This window comes from Pristis pectinata, chromosome 27, assembly GCF_009764475.1.
Source record: "Pristis pectinata isolate sPriPec2 chromosome 27, sPriPec2.1.pri, whole genome shotgun sequence".
Classification (NCBI taxonomy): Eukaryota; Metazoa; Chordata; class Chondrichthyes; order Rhinopristiformes; family Pristidae; genus Pristis; species Pristis pectinata.
In genome coordinates this window covers 2,991,862-3,012,715 of record NC_067431.1, presented here as the reverse complement: position 1 = coordinate 3,012,715, position 20,854 = coordinate 2,991,862, and the positions used below count along the sequence as shown (strand labels likewise).

Below are 20,854 nucleotides of genomic sequence, written 5' to 3'. Positions count from 1 at the left end.
GTAGATTGGTAGCTCTTCAGCGTATGAGTATCATAAAATTCAGCTGGACACTCACCTGTAGGGATGTAACTACTCACAGAAAATGTCCTCCTGCCTCAAGATGAAGTGTTAATGCTCTGGGCTTGGAGCCCATTGCTGAAACCCTGTAGGTCCACAAAGATTAGGTCAGTGGACTCTGTGTGGGCATTAACTTAAAAATTGTAGACAATGCAGAGTGAATATTGGTGTGGCTGAGGAGTGTACAATCCTATTGTGGTTATGCTTCTAAGATTCCAGCTGGTGTGTTTGTTTACCACAACAAATTGGGATAAGTCACAGACAATAGCTATGTACATAGCTGGAGTGCAGAGGATTTTGGTACCTTTACAATTTGTAGTGTACTTCATGCATTTCATTTCCAAATATTGATTATTTTCCTGTGCTTAATTGTATGCTGGCCAGGTGACTGTGGGAGTCAGTCCTATGCTGTTGGGGTTTCCTCCCACAGATTCACGCTCACTCACACACTTCCTCATACATCCATTCCTACAAGAACAGGAGCACGTGCATGGATAAATTAGATCAGCCATAAGTGCAATGGTTGCATTTTGATAAGGTGTGTCCCAGAGTACACTTTCCATCAGGACGTGGCAGAATTGGGATGCTTGGCCACGTTGTAGCTGGGCGATGTTGCCGTGTGGTGGCACTCCTACCAGGCAATGGGAATTTTTTCCAAACAAAAGATCAGACATGAAGAAAGAGTGGGTGGTTTGAAACAGTGTGATATTAGTAGTGTAAAGAAGGTGCACTTGGAGTTTAGACTAAACTACATTATTGGCACAGTGAAGAGGGAGTTATACTGTGGTCTGAACGAGCTGTACTTGCCCTGGGTGTGTTTGTTGGGAGTGTTAAGGGAGTCTTCACCTGCATTGTTACCCTGTAATGACTGGGGATTTCGAATGCTGACACACTGAGTGGTTATAATGTCCTGTATATGACTATCTTTCTTGATAAGTATATTGAAAGCTTCTCCTTTGAAAGCATTGATTGCTGAATGTATGACTTTCATTTCTGCCAGAATGTCAAGAAGATATAAAGCCCTATGTGGTGAATGGAGTGGTGTCCAATTACACTGAGAACAGCCTCTTCTCTGCCTACCCCATGGGTAAGTTACAGGTCAACACCAGAGCAGTGGTTCAAGGTGACAGATGTCTGGGATGAGTGGGTTGCTTTGGGGACACAGACCCCGAACATGGGTAGGACTCTGGTCCAAGCTTGGGCATGTGGGATCCAAATGTAGTCTCTCTCACACATGTGGGTCAGGGGTTCAGGCACACCTGTAGGTGAGGGTATTGGACAGTTATGGCTCAGGGATGTTTTGTTTTGCTCCAGCCCAGATGCAGCCACTGGCCAATCTTGTATAGGTAAACGTTGGCCTTTGGCATAGTTACAGAACTCAAAAGGTCCACCTCAGATGTGGGACTTGGGTTTATTCGCATGATGTTTGGCTCCGCACAACATGTGGCACACATGTGGGTGTTGGGTTACGGTCCAGATGTGGGTGTCGTGCTCCCATCCACACGTGGGTGCAGTACTTTATCCCATACTTGGGTATTAGGCTCCCTCCCAGATATGGTTGTTGGACACTGACCCAGATGTGGTTATCAGGGTCTGCCCAGATGTGGGTGGTGAGCTTTGGCTCAGATGTGGTTGTCAGGATCTGTACCACATCTGAGTGTTTAGTCCAGATGAGTACAAGCATCAGACTGCAGCCCAGTGAATCCTCAGGGAATCCTCCCCCAGTGCAGTGACTGTTGGGGCTAAACCAGCCAAATACAACAATTGTTAGTGAGCCTGACTTGGTTAATGATTGCAGACTGCTGTAGGAAAGGCTGAGTATGTCTGTTGCCCATGAGGACAGGACTAGTTGTGTTATTCCTTGAAGTGGAATACATTGCCAGCAAATGCAAATCATTCTGAATAAAAGCACAGATACTCATCAGGCAGCATCTGTGGAAAGAGAAACAGTTAGCATTTCAGGTCAAAGAGTCTTCATCAGAACAGTTCAGATTCAGAAGGTGGCCTGAATCGAGGACAGTGCGAATCAGGCCGTCGTGAATCAGCAATGGAATGAATCACAGAGAGTGTGAATTGGGACTGTGCAAATTGGAATGGTATGAATCTGGAACAGTGTTTACTGGAAAGGTTCAAATCAGGGCCAATGTCCATCAAGGATGGTGTGAATTGGTGGGGTGTGAATGGGACTGTACGCTGAAGCAATTGTGTGCATTGGGACAGTGTGAATTAGGAGAGTATGAAATGAGACAGTGTGAATCAGATGCTGCAAAGAAGGATTGTGTGAATCAGGAATGATGTGAGCCAAGGACTGTTTGAATAAGGCAGTGTGAATCTGGGTGGTGTGAATCAGGAATGCCGTGAATTGGGTCATTGCCAATCAAAATGGTATGAATTCAGATTGTGATTCTGCGATGGTGTCAATCAGGGATGGTGTGGATCGGGATGCTGTGAATCGTGGACATTGTGAATTGGCATGGTGTGAATCAGAGATAGTGTGAATTGGGACTTTGTGAGCTTTGATGGTGTGGGTCAGGCACAGAATTGGAACAGTGTGAATCAGGACACGGTGACTACAGGATGATGTGAGGCGGTGCAGTGTGAAATACAAATTGGTAGAGTGGGATTCATTGCAGTGTGAGTCAGGGCCAGTATCAATCACAAATGGGTGAATCAGGATAGTGCACACCTGGGATCATCAGTGGAGTTAATCATGCATGCTGTGTGTCAGGACTGTCTGAATCCAGATGGTATAACTCAAGGGTGGTGTGAACCAGGCATGCTGTAAATCAGGACATAGTGTACATTGGGGCAATGCGAATGATGGGTGGTGTGAATTTGGGAATGTGTGAATTGGGACAGTATAAATCAGGAACTGGACATGATTGGTGTGAACTGGGATTTTGTGAATCCAGACAGTGTGGGCCAGGAGCTGTGTGCATTTGGGAAAGTGTAATGATGCATGTTGGGAGAGTGTGAATTAAGAAAGTGCAAATCAGGAACAGTGAAAATTAGGCCTGTGTGAATCAGGAATGGTGAATTGGACTGTGTTGTGAATCAGGATTGTGTTAATCAAGGATGATGTGTTTTGGTGTAGGGCAAATCCGGGAAGGTGTGAATCAGGGAGTGTGTGAACAGGAATGTTGCAGAGTGAGCCAGTGCAGATCAGGATGGTGTGAATCAGAGCCAGTGTGAATCATAGGCAGTGGAAATCGGACAGTATACGTTGTGTAAATTAGTACAATGGTAAATGGGACAGTTCAAATTGGGGCTGGTGTATGTCAGGAATGGATCAAATCAGGATGGTGAATTTGAATGGTGTGTACCATAGGAGCTATGAATTGGGAGAGTGTGATCAGGACAATGTGAGTCAAGGCTGGTGTGAATCTGGGCTGGTGTGAATCTGAGACGGTGCAGATCACAGTGTGAATTGAGACTGTATGAATTGGAACAGTGTGAATTCAGACAGTGTGCATAAGTGCAGTGTGAATCAGAGAGTGAATGAATTGAGACTGTAAATTTGGATGGTGAGTTAGGCTGGTGTGACTGGGAGAGTGAGAATTGCTATTGGTGTGAATTGAGACTGGGTGGTGTGATTAGCATGTTGTCAATCGGTGTGAATCAAGACAGTGTGAAATAGCAAATTGTGAATCATGGATGGAGTGAATTGGGATGGTGTGGATAGGGGTCAGTGTGAGTCAGTGCAGTGTGAATTTGGGGCAGTACTAATTGGGGTAAGGTTAATCATGATCTGTGTATCAAGGCTGTATGTACTGGGATGGTGTGAAGGAGTAACAGTGTAAATCAAGGAATGTATGAATTGGAATATTGTGAATTGGTTAGAGTGGGAATCGGACAATCTGAATCGAACAGTGTGAGTTAAGCTGGGTGTGAATCAGAGACTACAAATCGGGATGGTATGCATCACAGATGATGTGAAATGGGACGGTGCGTATCAGAGATGTTGTGAATGGGGGCAGTGTGAATGAGTAATGATGCTGTGAATCAGGGACGGTGCAAGGCATCAAGGTATGAATGAGGGATGCTGCGTATTGAGCCGATGTGAACCAGTTAAGGGCAGTGAGTCTCAGGGCCAGGGTGAGTCTGTACAGCGTAAATTAGTAAAGTGTGAATCTGTACTGTGTGAGTCACAGGTGATGTCAGTTGAATTGGGGATGTATGAATCAAGCAGAGTGTAAACCAAGACAATATGTTTTGGGAGAATGCAAATCAGCAAGCGTGAACTGGGCTGTGTGAATTGGGATGGGGTGGGTGAGGGGCTGTGTGAATTGGGATGAGGTGGGTCAGGGGCTGTGTGAACTGGGATGGGGTGGGTGAGTGGCTGTGTGAACTGGGATGGGGTGGGTGAGTGGCTGTGTGAACTGGGATGGGGTGGGTGAGGGGCTGTGTGAATTGGGATGGGGTGGGTCAGGGGCTGTGTGAATTGGGATGGGGTGGGTGAGTGGCTGTGTGAACTGGGATGGGGTGGGTCAGGGGCTGTGTGAATTGGGATGGGGTGGGTCAGGGGCTGTGTGAATTGGGATGGGGTGGGTGAGCGGCTGTGTGAATTGGGATGGGGTGGGTCAGGGGCTGTGTGAATTGGGATGGGGTGGGTCAGGGGCTGTGTGAATTGGGATGGGGTGGGTCAGGGGCTGTGTGAATTGGGATGGGGTTCAGGGACTGTGTGAATTGGGAACAGTGTAAATCACTGATGATCTGTGTGGGAGAGCGTAGAATCGGATGGTGTGAACCAGAGATGGTGTGAACCAGAGATGGTGTGAGTTGCAACAGTGTGAATCCGGAGAGTGCGAATCGGGAAATGTGTGAATCGACTTGTGAATCAAGAATGATGTGAATGAGAAAGGGGCAAATCACACCAGTATGGTCAAAGATACTGAATATCATGGCAGTATGAATCAGGGATGGTGTGGATTGGGGCAGAGTGCATCACAAATGGTTCAAATCAAGGACAGGCGTTCATCAGGAAACTGTGAATCAGGATATTGATTAACGGGGACAGTGGATATTGGGGGTTTGGGACAGTGCAACTCAGTGTGGGTCAGGATGGTTTGAATGAAGGACTGCGTGAATCGCGATGACGTAAACCAGGGGAGGTGTAAATCAGAAATGCCGTGAATTGGGAGAGAGTGAGTTGAGGCACAGTGAATTGGGACTAGTTTGAAACAGGGAAGGTGTGAATCATACAGTGTGTAATCAGGGGTTACGTGAAGTGGAACGGTGTGAATTACAAGCAGTGTTGATAAGGGAGGATGCGATCAGGAACTGTGTGAATTAGGATAGAATAACTGGGGTATGGAATGAATTTGGGAGTTTGTGAATCAGGGACAGTGTTAACCATGCCTAATTGGAGCATTGTGAATTAGCGATGGTATTAATCATGGGTGTCGTGCACTGAGATGTATGAATCAGGGACAGTTCGAATCAGGATGGTATGAAACAAGAACAGTTTGTAGAACGTAGAACATTACAGCACAGTACAGGCCCTATAGCCCACAATGTTGTGCCGACATTTTATCCTACTCTAAGATCTACCTAACCCTTTCCTCCCACATAGCCCTCCATTTTTCTATCATCCACTTGCCTATCTAAGAGTCACTTAAATGTCCCTAATGTATCTGCCTCCACCACTTCTGCCGGCAGTGCATTCCATGCACCCACCACTCTCTGTGTAAAAAAAACTTACCTCTGACATCCCCCCATACCTTCCTCCAATTACCTTAAAATTATGCCTCTTCATGTTAGCCATTGTAGCCCTGGGAAAAAGTCTCTGACTGTCCACTTGATCTATGCCTCTTTTCATCTTGTACACCTCTATCAAGTCACCTCTCATCCTCCTTCTCTCCAAAGAGAAAAGCCCTAGCTCACTCAACCTATCCTCATAAGTTATGCTGTCCAATCCAAGCAGCATACTGGTAAATCTCCTCTGCACCCTCTCTAAAGCTTCCACATCCTTCCTATAATGAGGCGACCAGAACTGAATATAATACTCCAAGTGTGGTCTAACCAGAGTTCCATAGAACTGCAACATTACCTCGCGGCTCTTGAACTCAATACCCCGACTAATGAACGCCAACACTCCATACGCCTTCTTAACAACCCTATCAACCCACACCACAACCTTGAGGGATCTATGGATGTGGACCCCAAGATCCCCCTGTTCCTCCACATTGCGAAGAGTCCTGCCATTAACCTTGTATTCTGTCTTAAAATTCGATCTTCAAATTCGATCTTCATGTGTCTAGTGTGGGGTAAATGGGGCTGTGCAAATCGAGACAGCCTGAAGTGGATCGGTGTGAATTAAGAGCAGTGTTAATCAGGGAGGATATGTTCAGGCACAATGTGAATGGTGGGGGGTATGAATCAGGCACGGTGTTAACCAAGGTGATGCAATTTGGGACAGTGTGAATCATTGTGAATACGGGTTAGAGTGTATTGATAGGGTGTGAATCAGGGCTAGTGTGAGTCAGAGCTGGTGTAAATCAGGGACATTGTTAGTTAGGGAGTATGTGAATGAGGGGGGTGTGAATTGGGACTTGAAAGTCAAGAAGGATTCTTAACTGGGGTGCTGTGAATCAGGGACATGTGCATCAGGAATGGGGTGAATCAGGGATGATGTGAATCAAATAGGGTGTGAACCAGTGTGTGAACTAGGTGTGGTGTGATATGGGGACGATACGAGTTATGAGAGGTGTGAAGTAAGGGTTGCGGTGACATGGAGAAGATGCGAACTGTGAGGTGTAAGTTGAAGGAGATGTGAAAACGGGTGGTATTGGGACAGATGTGAATTAGGGGTGAGAAACAAACTGCTGGAGGAACTCGGTGGATTAGGTAGCATCTGCAGACGCAAAGGGATGGTCAATGTATTGGGTCGAGAACCTGTATCAGGGCCAGTCTGATCCATTGAGTTGCTCCAGATTTTTGCGTCTGCCACCTCTCATGTCTCTGAATTGGAGATAGTTTGAATTGGAGAGGGGAACAGGGGTGGTTTGCTTTGAGGGCCATTGGGTTAACTGGGGGAGGTGTGAATTGGGGATGATGTGCCTTAGGTCTGGTGTGAAGTGGAGGAATTGTGAATTGGACATGAATTGGGCGCAATATGAAAAGAGTCATAACTCTATGACTCTATACAACATGGAAACAGGCCCTTCGGCCCAACTGGTCTATACTGACCAAGATACCCATCCAAGGTTATTGTGAATCGTTGTGGTGTGAATTGAGGGGGATGTGGACTGGGAGCAGTGCACTTTGAAGGAGTTGTCAATTGGGATGTGAATTTCGGGAAATGTGTATTGGGCTGATACGTATGAATTGGGGTAGTTGTATATTGGACTGGTGTGGATTGGGGGAGTTGGGCTAGAATGGGGAGTTGCTAATGGTGAGAAATAGGATGGTTCAAATCAAGGCCAGTGTGAAAAAGGATGGTGGGACGAGGGATGATGTGAACTCAGGTTACTTTGAGGGGGGTGTGAATAGAGGAAGATGTGAAATGAAGGGGATGGTGAATTGGGGCAAATGTGATTTGGGGGAGCAATGATTTGAGGGATGTGAACTGGAGATAATGAATTGGGGGAGGTGGGAATTGGGACAAGTTATTTGAAGGCAGTTTGAATTAAGACTTTGTGAATCGGGGCTGTGTGAAGAGTGAGCCAGAGGTAGCATGAACCAAGGGTGGTTTAAGTTGGAGGTTGTTTGATCAGGTGGTCCATTCACTGTCAGATCATTTCCTACTCCAAGCAGAGACCAACTTTCAATACAGGAAGTCCCCGGGTTACGAACGAGTTCCGTTTTTGAGACTGCTCGTGACCCAATTTTGTATGTAACTCGGAACAGTGTCTGTGCATGCGCACTTGGGCTGGGGATCGCGGCCGCACATGGCCCCAGCCGCACATACGCACTTGGCCCGGGGTTGGGCCAAAGAAGGTGTACTGCCGCCGTGGTAGGATCGGGGGCCGGGCCCACTTACGAACCGACCACGAAGGTCGGTTCGTAAGTAAGGGCGTTTGTAAGTCGGGCGTTCATAAGTCGGGGACTTCCTGTACTGCTGTATTTTCAGGCATAACCAGAGTCGCTGATTCTGTGTTTCTGAGGTTTTGATTTCATCGTCCCTCCTCACAGGTTATGGCATTGAGCATGCTCAATGCGTCCCTCCATCTGAGTACTCAGATCCAGGATTTATTACAGAGTCCTACCAAACTCTGCATCCCATCAGCTCGGAGGAACTGCTCTCACTAAAATACGAGGCGGATTATCAGACCGTGATCAGTCGAGATGCACCTGTGGACTCATTGCAATCTGAGTATTACATCAAGCAAGAAGTGGTGTCACCCGATAACATGTGTGTGGGCCGAATCAGCCGAGGTAGGTTGGGACTGGGGAATGGGGCTGGGTGGTGTTGTGGAATTCCTTCTGAGTTTAGAAGCACTCTGGAAGGTGAGAGCAAGGGAGGTGCAACTACATTTATAGGGTGCCAGTGGGCAGGACTGGTTTGGAGTCTCTGTAATTGGTGTTGGGAGAAGATCTCCCAACACTGAAAATAACACTTGTATGAAGACCATCGTGGAAAATAATAATCCTTAAAATTATGCCCTTTCCTTATCTTTGATCCATCATTTATTCCCTTTTGAAGTTTTGGTGATTAGGGAGTGTTGTGTGAAAGTTGTTTCTCCAACAAAGTGATTCCACCTTGACAGGCCTGTTTGCTTGAGGGCATTTCACCTAGAGGACAGACTGAAGATGGAAACACCAGGTTGGGAATGTTCAGGGTGAAAGGCAGACAGACTATCAAATCTCTGGGAATGCACACAAGCACCACTGATAACTCTTGATTGTGGAACCGGGTTTGTGCAGGATGAAGGCTTGTGGCTGGACTTCTCTCAACTTTTGAGGTGACGTTGTCTGAAGAAATGATCTGGGCTGGTGGCCTCTGTGAAGCACTGAGCTTTGACAGGTGACTACAGCTGGAGGACAGGAATGATGACTTACTGTGCAGTGTTGTGCTCTGTGAATGATTCCTATTTTAGGAGATGAACGTCAGTCTCCAGGGCTTGTGCTGAGCTGGATCGTAATTTTGCCTCTCCTGGCTGTCTTTCTCCGAAGCTGAATGAGGTGACAACTGAAAAACAGTTGCAATGTTGGCCACCAATTGATGGTAGCCATTAGCCACCAAGTGGCCAGTAATTACAGAGAAAAGGCATTTGTTTCAAACCAGATATTTACAAACTGCTACCATAGGCAGTGGGACAGAGGAAACTGACTGCAGGTTCACAAACTGAGATCTAGAGTCCAAGGATTATAGAGGGGGTTGTTTAACAGTGATTGGTTGCATCCCTCTGTTAAACCTGGTTACTGCAGAACACAGTGTCCTGTTGGAGGCCTGTCAAAAAACTCTAGTGCCTTTAAAGGTGTGCGCTGAAGACGGAGTCTGCATCTCTATTGTCCTGACAACTGCTTCACCGTGTTTTAAATGGTAATGGGATTAAAGCACTCTGCCCTTCAAGCCGAATCCACCATAGAATTAGGTCATAATTCATCTTTATCCTGACTACTGTTGTGCATTGGTTCCACAATGCCTGACAAGCAAAACCAATCAGTTTGCCAGTTTTAAACTGAAATCCTGACTCAACACCTCTTGTAGGGGAGGGACATGTTTTAGTGTTCCACTAGAATGTTTGAGAGGAAGTATTTCCAACCATTACCCAAAAAGCCTAATTGGAATTTTGAGTTTTTTGCCCTGGTTTTGGACGTCACCAAAAAGGGAAACATTTTGCTACCTGATCAAGGATCTTCATCATCAGCACCAACTGGATCACCAGTAATCAAAGGAAGGCATGACTAGTCTGGGCAACCTGTGCTCACAATGTAACTTCCCATTGCACTGCATTCCCCCAAAACTGGAATACTTTAACTGAGGGGTGGGGCCCTAAAGTGAATGCAGCCTCCAGACAGGTGGGTGAAATTGTGATAAAATCCTGTTGTTCAGGATTAAGAGGAGGCAGGTAGGGAATTCTGAATCATCCCACGTCTGCAAGTAATAATCCAGAGAGGTCACCTGTTTCCACTTTATTGCTTCCCACTGCACAGCTATTCACTCACCTGGGAGAGGTAAAAACCAGGTCAGTAAGGGAGAAGACTGATGAAGTTCCACAAACAGTCAAAATCCAGGAAATCACATGGATCAAGGGTGCATCACCTATTAAACTACCTAGAATACTTCCCTCAGTCAAGGACCCTCTTTCTCTCAAGAGTATGGAGCAGATAGTTAGCCAGCATACAGTCAGAAATGGGACTTTTTCAGAAGGACTGCCTAATACAAGTGTCTTTTTATTCTTGTTTAAGTACATATTCTCCATCCTTTCTATGATGTTCTGTTTAAGAAATAAAAACAAACTTGTATTTTTGTGTCATCTTCCTGCATCTTTCCCTTAATCCCAAAGTGTTTTACTTATATTGAGCTGCTTCATATCTTTACGTGCATGAATAGGATAGCTGACGTACAATGATCCCACAGTAACGAGAGGAAAAAATGATGATCATTGGCAAGGGAATTTGAGCAGGAAATTTGGAGAACTCCCTGCTGTTTTTAAGAACTGTGGGATAAACACTTTCCAGCTGAAATGTAGAATCCAATCTAAGTTCAAGGTCACAACTGGAGAACAGTGCCTTTGATACTGCGGTGCTCCCTTGTGGGAAATTAAATCTTTACCAGGGTAGTATGATCAACTTCTACAGGGATGAGTGGAACTCAGGGACTTTAACAGTACAACCATTTACAAGTCCAGGCTTTGTAAAGTTAGACCTCGTAGTCCCATATCCATGTCCTTCCTCTTGGTTTCTTTTTCTTTCTAAAATATTATTTTTCACTCAACTTTAAATGTTACAAGGGATTCGGTTCCCATTTTCACTCCTGGTTGGGCATTTCACATCCTAACAAGCTACTGTGAAAAGAGCATTTTGGCAGATACCTATGAACTGAAAGTGAGGTCTACCAATTACTGACAAGAAAAAGACTGCAGATGCTGGAAATCTGCAATAAAACAGGAAGCGATGGAAATATTCAGCAGGTTAGGAAATATCTGTCGAGAGAGGTACAGATTTAATGTTTCGGGTCAATGACTATCAGTAGGATTGTTAACCTGATTGAAGGGTACTGACCTGAGACATTAGTTCTGTTTCTCTCCCCACAGCTTCTCCCTGACCTGCTGAATAAGGCCAGGACTTGCTATCTTTAGTTTCTCCAGTTACTCATCTACTGGCCAGTAAAAGTCCTGTTTCTTGATTTACCATATCAAAGACCCTGAATAATTTCAGGCATCTCAAACTAATCATCCCTCGATCTTCTTTGTTTAATATGAAAAGAGCCCAGTTCTTCTCATCTCTTTTTGTAAACCCTCTCATACATGATAATCTTCATGGTGAATCAGTTCTGCAGCTTTTCCATGAACTTGACACGTCTCTTGACGCAAGGTGCCTGAAGTTGTTACCAACTGGACCAGGAGGAGGCTCGAAGTGTTGGCTTTGAGCAAATGCGGCCAATATTCTCGCAGCCTGCTGGTGTGGAGTAATTCCATTTGACGTTGAGATGCATGGCTTCAAACCAAAATATTTGGAAAACCAACAATACAGAGACTTGAAAAGTTAAAAAAAAACTATAAAAAATATTAAAAGTACATGCTGGTTCCAATCAGCAGGTCAGGCAACATCAGAGAATTGTGAAATAGAATGAATACATTTTAGGTTGATAACCTTTCATCAGAATTCATGATGGCCTGAAACTTTAACTCTGCTTCTCTCTCCACAGGCGCTGCCTGACCTGCTGAGAATTTCTAGAATTCTCTGTTTTTATTACAGAGATTCCCTTTTTCCCCAATTCTTTTTTTTGAGGGGGGTAAAAAGGGAGGTTTGCATCCTGTACAAACTCACACTGACAGCCCTTTGTCCTCTTGTTGCTCCTTTAGGTAAGCTTGGTGGTCAGGATTCTTTTGAAAGCATTGACAGTTTTGACAGCTGTGACCGTTTAGCGCAGTCCTGGAGCAGCCAAAGCTCTTTCAACAGCCTCCAACGAGTGCCGTCCTATGACAGCTTTGACTCAGAGGATTATTCTAGCAACCTGCCCAATCACAAGCCCAAAGGAACATTCAAAGACTACGTGCGAGAACGAACCGATTTAAACAAGGACAAGCCAGTGATCCCTGCTGCTGCTCTGGCTGGATACACAGGTAGGGCTCACCTTCACCCTGGGTTTGTTGGTGTGACCCGTGGGCTGCAGGGTAAAACTGGAGCAACAGCTGGAAGGATTAGGATGCATGCATGTAAATTTAGTTGGCTTGCCGAAGTCAGGGACACTTATTTGGGATATGGCGCACACTGAAGACCCGAAATAGGTGCTGAACCATAATTTTCATAAATTTGTGACTGCCAGTGCAGGAATGAGGAAAGGCTTACAATGATATATTCACGTCCTAAGTGTCAGCTGCAGCTCAGTCAGTTGCACTCTTTCCTTGAGGCAGATGTTGTGGGTCAAATTACATGCCCACAACTTGAACACAAAAACAGGCACATTACTGAGGAGGAGGTAGCTTAAGCATGGAGTTCTATTGGCTCTCTCAGGTGGATTTTAAAGATAATATGCCACATTTCAAAGAACGGGGAGTTATCTCATTGGCCGACATTTGACATTCAGCTTCTTTGAAACATCTTATCTGGCTGGTAGCATTGCATTCTTTTTGAGAGAGCTCGTTGGATGCAAACTAGCTGCACATTTCTTACTTTACAGCATTGACTCCATTTCAAGAAGTACTTGGCTGAAAGATTTAAGGGATGTTCAAACATGTAAGGTGCTTTATATGTGTAAGCCCCTTGGGACACTTGAAAGCACTTTACAGGCAATCCCATGGTTCAAGAAGCTGACTCACTATCACCTTCTAAAGGGTAATTAGGTTTACTGGCCCTGTCAGTAATGCCCACATCCTGTGAATGAATAGTTGGCTGAACGGAGCAGAGTCAGTCTCTGCCCTTGGCCCGCCCTCTCCAGGATAGGTTGCAGAGGGAGAAATGAGCCGAGTCTCCATCCCTGGGAGCTAGGTGGTGAGCACTGAGGCCTCACCAGTAACTGGGCTTGAGTCAACCCAATTAAATAAAACGCTTTTTTTCTGAAATCACTATTACGGTGTATTAAACACAAATGACAAACATCTTAAAAGCAATGAGATAGTGATCGTATAATTATCCAGAAATTGGATATCACCTTTACAGTTGCATTAAAGGATCACAAAAACCATCTGTAAACTATCGTCCACAATGTCAGATTACTGTGGATTCTGGAAATGTGAGATAACATCAGAAAATGCTGGAAATACTCAGAAGGTCAGGCAGCATCTGTGGAGAAAGAAACAGTCAGCAGTTCAGGTTGACGAGCTTCCATCAGAATCCAGCAGAACTGATGATGGGCCACTGACCTGAAACGTTGACTGTTTCTCTCTCCATAGATGCTGCCTGATCTGCTGGATATTTTCAGCATTCTCTGCTTCTTTGCCATAGTGTCAGTATGGATTCTGCCTGAGGCTGCTGTGGAGGAGAAGGAGGTTGAAGAGGGCATGGGGAGAGCACTAAGGTTCTCTAAGAGACACAAGTAATGGTGTTGGATCTCCAGTGTATGTTGGGAGGGTTTCAAACCTACAGTGCACAACAACTGACATCATTAGATAGGTGTTTGACACAGGGAAATGATTCAATGTGACAGTGTAGATCCCAACCTAAGTGTCCTTTACAACTTTGTGATTGATGCAGTTTCTCCCGGAAATGACTGATAACATGCTTTGCTCTGGATTGCACTGACTTCCATTAAGCCAGGGCTGACAAAGGCAGATTGAGTGGCTGGTCAGGGCAGGTGGGAAAAGATACTGGGTCAGGTGCTGCAAGAAGTTAGAGACACAGCTCGCTGGGAAGTCAGCATGCTTAACCTTCGACCTAGTGTTAGGGCCAGGCCAGCTGGAAAGTGAAGGCTCCATCCCTCTGTCCAGCTCATGGGCGATCAGCAATGAGCCTACCTTTGATTGTTGCTGTCTTTTTAGAGTCTTTTGTCATACAGCATGGAAACAGCCCCTTCGGTGCAATGCATCTTTGACGGCCATCAAGTATCTACCTATACCAATCCCATTTCCCAGCATTTGGAACATGGCCTCCTATGCCATGGTGTTTCAAGTACACATCTAAGTCTTTGAATGTTGTGAGAGTCTCTGCCTCCTCCACCCCTCAAGCATTGCTTTCCAGATTTCAACCACTCTCTGGGTGAAAAAAAATCTTCAAATCCCCTCAAACTCTCCCACCCCTTTGTTAATAAGCTTAGTACTGGGCTGACATTGTCGATTTAATTGCTGCTCAGGGAGTGGGCACCACGTCCATTTATTGTCCATCCCTACTTGTTCTGTGGCAGAGCAGTGGGCTGCTGCCTTAGACCTCTGCACACAGTATGATCTTGCCCGGTGGCTTCATGAGCAGGCAATGGTCAGGCATATTTTTATGGAGTTGGTGTGACATTAAATGAAATTCCTTCCCTTCTTTCCATCAATGATCTGGCACCTTCATGATTACTTTCACCGAACAAGGTTCTATTTTCATTTTTATTTTTAAAACAAATTCAAGTTCTCAACTGCCGTGGTAGAATTTGAACATGTTTTCAGGATTAGCAGTCAAGCAATATAAACATCTCGGTATCGGCATAAAGAAAAAAATGAAACTGAATAAAACTAAACACCTACTTAGATGAAGTCAAGTTTCAGTTACTCCCTCTATTATCAAGTGACATCTGTCTTACAGCCAGTTGATTCCAGTATTTGCAGTCAAGTATGTCCCTTGAAGGTTCTTGAGCCAGCAAAAGGCAACATCTTCCTGACCATTGGTTTGACTTCAGATTTAAGGTTCTGAAACACGCCGTGTGATTCTTTTGATTGCTTAAGCTGAATCCTAACAAACATAAAATAACTAAGCCTGGATCTCAGCAGCTGGTAATGTGTGTCATTGTATTTTGTGGTGGTTGTCCTGATGAAAAGACCTTAGCTGGGAGAGGGCACGGTCTGTGTGGTTCCAACTAGATGGGATTCAGAGAAACAAAAGACTGCAGATGGGATTCAGAGATGCAGTTGCCATTCACTTGGAATTTTCCCGTCTTGCTTTGCTGATCAGCAGTTTTTATTTTAACAGATAAACTTGCAAAGAGACAATTATTTTTAAAACAATAGTTTGTTTTTTCTCGCCTTCTTTGGTTGTCACAGAAACCAACCCTTTGCTCGAAGTAGGTCAGATTGTGGAGACTGATAAAAATCACATGTACTTTTTTTTTGTGTGAAGAAAGTGAACGATACAGAACTGCACATCTACTTTGAAAGTTGCTTCTCAGTGAGTCTTGATTCAGAGTGAGATATTCACTGACTTGTTACAGGTACATTTATCCACTCTCCATCCCTTTGCATCCAGTGTACTTTGATCCCACTTATATTCTGGACACCATTCCAGTCTTGCCAATTTAAAACAGATGCATTCTAGCTTCAGAGTTCTGTTGACCAGCACAGTACTTATGCGAGCTACCTGATTAAGAGTTGAAGAAAGAATATTTCCTTTACTGAAATTGGAACCTTACGGTGTGAACTACAAAGTTGATGATTTTTCTGTTGCACGCGCCGTCTGACTGACACACAAGCAGATGGACTCTTGTGCAGCAGTGTCCAAGAACATGAAACGCACAACTGGATGTAACCTGTGTGCAAGCTTGGCTCACAGACAACCTCAGTCACTCATTGCAAAAGTAGGTCTTAATCCTGCTAAACATGAGCGCTGTGTGCAGGATCCAGTCAGAGGGATCTGGGCACTGAGAACTGGCAGCATGTCGTGGTCTATTTTGTTTAATAAAAACTTATTTTCTGTGGCAGTTCTTTCAGACCTCTCCATACCCCTGGCTGTAACCCCCAAAACCCCTAATTTGAGTGCCATTTGAACTCTTTTTTTTGTCCCTTCCCTCCCCCTCAATGTCATGAACAGCCCTTGGTCCCGATACTCCCAGGCTGATCCCAGATCCACTGCCCACTCCGCCATCAAACCCCTGGGCCGATCTCCTCTGTATTCTTCCATCACCCGCAGCCCAAATCTAAGACCTACTTTGCTTGCTTCTGCACATTGTGCAACGGTGCAGTGAGCATGAGAAGGATATTGGAAGGCATTCAGCCCATTAGCCCCAGCTAATGCCCTTGGTGTCTAGAGCCTCTTGTGCAATAAATTTACAAGTGGTTGAGCCTCAACCAAAACATTATTTGGTCCATACCACACCAGCCTTTCTGATAAGATGTTAAAGAATTTTAGGTCATGATGTCTGAGAGAATGTGCCTTCAAAGCTGACCTTGGGTCCTGTCTGTGTGGAGTTCTCCCTGTGACTGTGTGGTGTCCGACTGGGTGATCCAGTTTACTCCCCCATCCCAGAGACGTGGAGGTTAGCAAGCCAGTAGATTGGCCGCTGTAGATCGTCTCCAGTGTGTAGGTGGGTGGCAGGAGACTCGGAGGGAGTTGGCAGGCAAGAGGGAACAGGCTACAGCGAAGTTAGTGAGGGAATGAGACTGATGCGATTGCTCTGAGATCCAGCATAGATTTGATGAGCCAAATGATTCCTGTCTCATCAGGAAATTCTTGAGAAAATGAGAGATGTGCAGTCAGTGGTTGTAATGCTGGGGATAAGCTGCAGAAAGTTGAACCATGATTGATAGCACTGAGTGTAAAATGTATTTGGGGCATCCTCATCTTTGTCCTGAAGGACCTGAGTGCCGAATGGCCCACTGTTCATGGCCACTGGCACTGTCCTGCTATCCACTCAACACAAAGATTGTCTGTGGCAGGATGACGTAATGATAGCAGTCTGCAGTTAAGGCATATTACTGGGGCCAAGTATGTGCTGATAATGTTGAGCTGTGCTTGTAAGTAATGGCTGGAAAAGAAGAGACACTTCAGCCTAGCAATTGGATGGATTTGCACACATTTTTCGTGTGCAAATTATACATAAAAGCAGTTTTATCTGGGTTAGATTGTGCACATGCTCATTTCCAGGTGTAGCAGCAGCCATTGGGAAGTTGGCCTACGTATATCTGTGTACAATTCACCCTTGTGCTGTCAATGTTTTCCCGGCACTTGTCACACTAGGTATTGTCATAGGTTGTCATTTCCCCTGTTGCTGGCAGAAACTGGAGCTTTTGGGGGTGACCTATGACCTTTGTTGAGTACACACAAAAAACCCAAAAGCACAAAGCGCTGAGATGGGAAGTGAGAGGTTCATTAAGGTTCCATCAATGTCTTCCACTCCATGTCTGCCAGTCTCAGACTTCAGTAGCCAAGATGATCAAATCTCTGTCGGTAGCTTTCCCTGCACTGTTCATACAGATCAAATTTGAGCTGCACACTGCAATCAACCTGCAGCTTGCAGTCGTGCACACCGCACACTGCACATGGGTCACTCCGGAAAGACCAGCACACGGCAGGGTGCACAGACTCTCCCCTCTTCCACCGACATTCTGCACTCACCTTCCCTGTCGCTGTTCTGTGGCTACCCTGGGAGAGTTCTTTAGGCATCAGCTCACTTCCCAGTGGCCAGTGGGCAATGGTGTATGAGTTGCAAGCACTCAGTGCTTTTCCCAAGGGGCAGGAATCCCACAGGTCCCAATTTAGTGTTGGTTTCTGTGTGCAACATGCCAAGGTTATCTTTTTGAAATAATTTTCCCCAATTCCAAGAATTTTTGTGGGGGATTCATGTGGGTGTTGGCGTTGCATACAGCACATGTTTAAAATACTAAAAAAGAGTGAATCCCACTTTTCAATGGCTTCTGATTCACTCCACTGAGAAGGTTTAGTAATCTCCAGTTGGCAGAAGTTCTACGACCTGTTACCTTAACCGTGTGCACAGCATGCAATGAGTTACTCTTGCAATGAATGATGCCTGAGATGATTGCATGCTTCACTGTGTTAGTAACAGTCACCCAGATTCTATCTGTGATAAAATGGAACCCAGTGTTATCGTCAATCAGTTAGAGAGCAACAGCCCTCGAACAGGTTTGTGGTAATGTGAAGGTACCAGAACACTTGATGTTATTTTTGACCCATCCAGTTTTCTGTGAGTTTCAATAAAAGCACCAGCTACCTGCTGGCTTTAGGTTCAAAATGATTTTGCACCTCAGTGGATGGGTTGTTTGGGAAACACTGCATGGTGTGTGGAACGTGCCAGGTGATCTCAGGAGTGGGCTGGAGGAGGTGCAGAAAGCTTAGTCAGTGCACTCATTCTGAATCACTATATAAATAACTATTCATTCAGTGCATTTTCTTGAATGTGGCCCAGACACAGTTAAGTTCAGGTGTCGCACCTCAGCCTGTGACTGTATGGACCGCAGTTAGAATTTTGAGGGGTGTGGAATTAGACTAAGGATCATTGAGCAGACAAAGGAAAGAGGGAGGGAACAGGAGCAGGAAAAGCTGTTATCAATCTCCTCGGGCTTTGCGGGAAAGAGGGGACCCAGTGGCAACCCTAAACTCACTGAGACTGCAGGCTGGGAGTTTCTGCATCCTTCATTGTAGCAGGAAAAGTTAAACCTGCTTTCAAATCAAGACCATTTCTCACAAAGCCCACTGCTCTGTTCAAAGATTAGCTGGTGGGTGGGACGTCCATGATCCCCTGATCAATTGTCCTCCTAACATCAACATTACTAAAGCAGATTCTCTAGTCATTATCATGTTGCTGTTTGTGGGATCTTACTTTGCATTATGTGGCTGCCGCACTTCCTACATTACAACGATAACTGTACTTCAAAAGTACTTCACTGGCTAGAAAACACTTCATGATATCCTGGGTTTATGAAGGATATTACTTCGTTAATTTTTTAAGGTCCATTTTAAATCTTGGATTGATCAAATTTTATTATACCAAAAACATTAGGAGACCTAGGCGACTGGCATTGATGTGGAATTGGGTCACAGATTAGCCATGGTCTCTTGAAAGTCAGAATATGTTTGAGGTTAGTGCTCAGTGTTCCTATGTAAATGGAAACCTTTTTTTTCTGAACAAAAACACTTAGGTTCATTGCCTCGGGCAATTTTGGGTACTTGAAGGACAGGATGAGCTCGGACCTATTGTGTTGCGGTTTCTGGTACTGGCCTCAAAGGCAAATCTTGAAGGTAGATTCAGGGCAATGGCAGGCTAACTGTAGCTAGGCTTCTGCACTGACATCTAGGCCATGATGTAATGCATTAATAGACATATTTTCTATCCAATTTTAGCTTTAACAAATTAATTTCTGAAATTATTCACATAGGAACAGTAAGCTCAACAGAAACAGGAGAGATTCTTCCTTCAGAACAGTGCTTGTCTAAGATGGCAATTGACTTGCTTTTACTGTTCTTATTTTCTTCTAATCACATGGTAATCACTGACTGTCAGCCTGTGAGATGTCCCATTCATTGAATCTGTAACTCTCAATTCTCTCTTCATGCTTTGTTGCCAGTGGCAGGCCAATAAGATTGAATGAATTTCTGAAGGTTTTACCACTAGCCCTACATCACCAGTTACCCAGACTCTAGCTTTTCTATCCCCTTTCCCCCTTCTCACCCACATGAGCCACCACTCACACCTCCATTCTTGGGCTGCCCAATATACCAGCACAACTGGAGGCCAAAAATAGACTTAACTGCTTTGTTGATTCTTATCTATAAAGCAGCTTCTACTCCTAGTTCCAATATTTTTTGTAAAAAGTAAATGTAATTATTTTTATTGTCCCAATTTTAACCCCAGTTTTCTCACGGCCTTGTCCTGGAGATTACTTGTTAATTTTCTGGAAATTCCAGACCAGCTCTGAATGACATGGGCAATTTTTGTGGAAGCTTTTGCTGAATTTGGGGCACCTGAATGCCAGATACAGTAACTTTCTTTGAGAAGTATTCCTGAAGCCAATGGAGACAGGTGGAACTTTTATTCTATCAGTCTGGGTCAAATCAAGCTCACATCGAGAGCCAAGATGGCAAGGTCATATTTTCTATCAGGTGTTGTTTCAAGCTGGCACCAGTCATCCTTACCTGGCACATAAACTCTTGCACAGTTGGTCAAGCTGAGTTAAATTTGAACCGTGTGCTTTATGGTTTTGGCAGTAGATGAGTTTTTGTTCAGTTTGATGTATATTAGTGTGCCTGTGCCTTTGTGTCCATAGATGTAAATTTGCGCAAACATATGCAGGTTAAACAGTGTTTATCGAATATTCTGCTCAGCAGGTAGAGTGATCAATATCCAATTTCTTTTAATCTTGCAATTAGCAGTCATTGGAACTCTTCAAGGATCCCATTATTCCCAGTACTTTTGCAGATGAAATGTTTCTGTTTCTCGAGCTGTAACTTTGCAGACATATCCAGGGCAGTCCTCAAGTTTGAAACTGCGGACTGAAACTTGGTTTACAGGCTTAGTCATTTTAAGGACTTCATCCAGTTTCAGCTCAGAGGATTACTCTGGGCTGTGACCAAGCCTGGATTTGTCATGCTTGTTGATAAGTAAGTAGGCCACCCACAAGCAAAAGGCTGTTTGGTCTCACACTATGGTGCACTCCTCCACAATCACGTGCGTGTCACAGCTGCCCACACCAGTGGGGCTCAGATGTGGCGCTGCCCTTGTTTTAGCAAGGCCTGTGCTGGGGTTCAGAGTGTTGTGTTTTGATGCATGTCTAACCACACCATCATCATGGAGAACGGTGAGAGGTGCTGAATTGCAGTGCTC

At 45.0% G+C, this 20,854-nt stretch overlaps 1 protein-coding gene across 3 annotated transcripts in view; it reads left to right on the top strand.

Annotated features, from left to right (window-relative positions):
- The window catches only part of ets1 (v-ets avian erythroblastosis virus E26 oncogene homolog 1), a 99,510-nt gene that overhangs the window by 65,121 nt on the left and 13,535 nt on the right, over window positions 1–20,854 (top strand). For all 3 annotated transcript variants that reach the window (XM_052040072.1, XM_052040074.1, XM_052040073.1), the window contains 3 exons: window positions 1,058–1,144; window positions 8,191–8,433; window positions 12,030–12,290. In XM_052040072.1, the coding sequence (XP_051896032.1) occupies window positions 1,058–1,144; window positions 8,191–8,433; window positions 12,030–12,290 (591 nt within the window). The remainder of the gene's footprint in view (window positions 1–1,057; window positions 1,145–8,190; window positions 8,434–12,029; window positions 12,291–20,854) is intronic.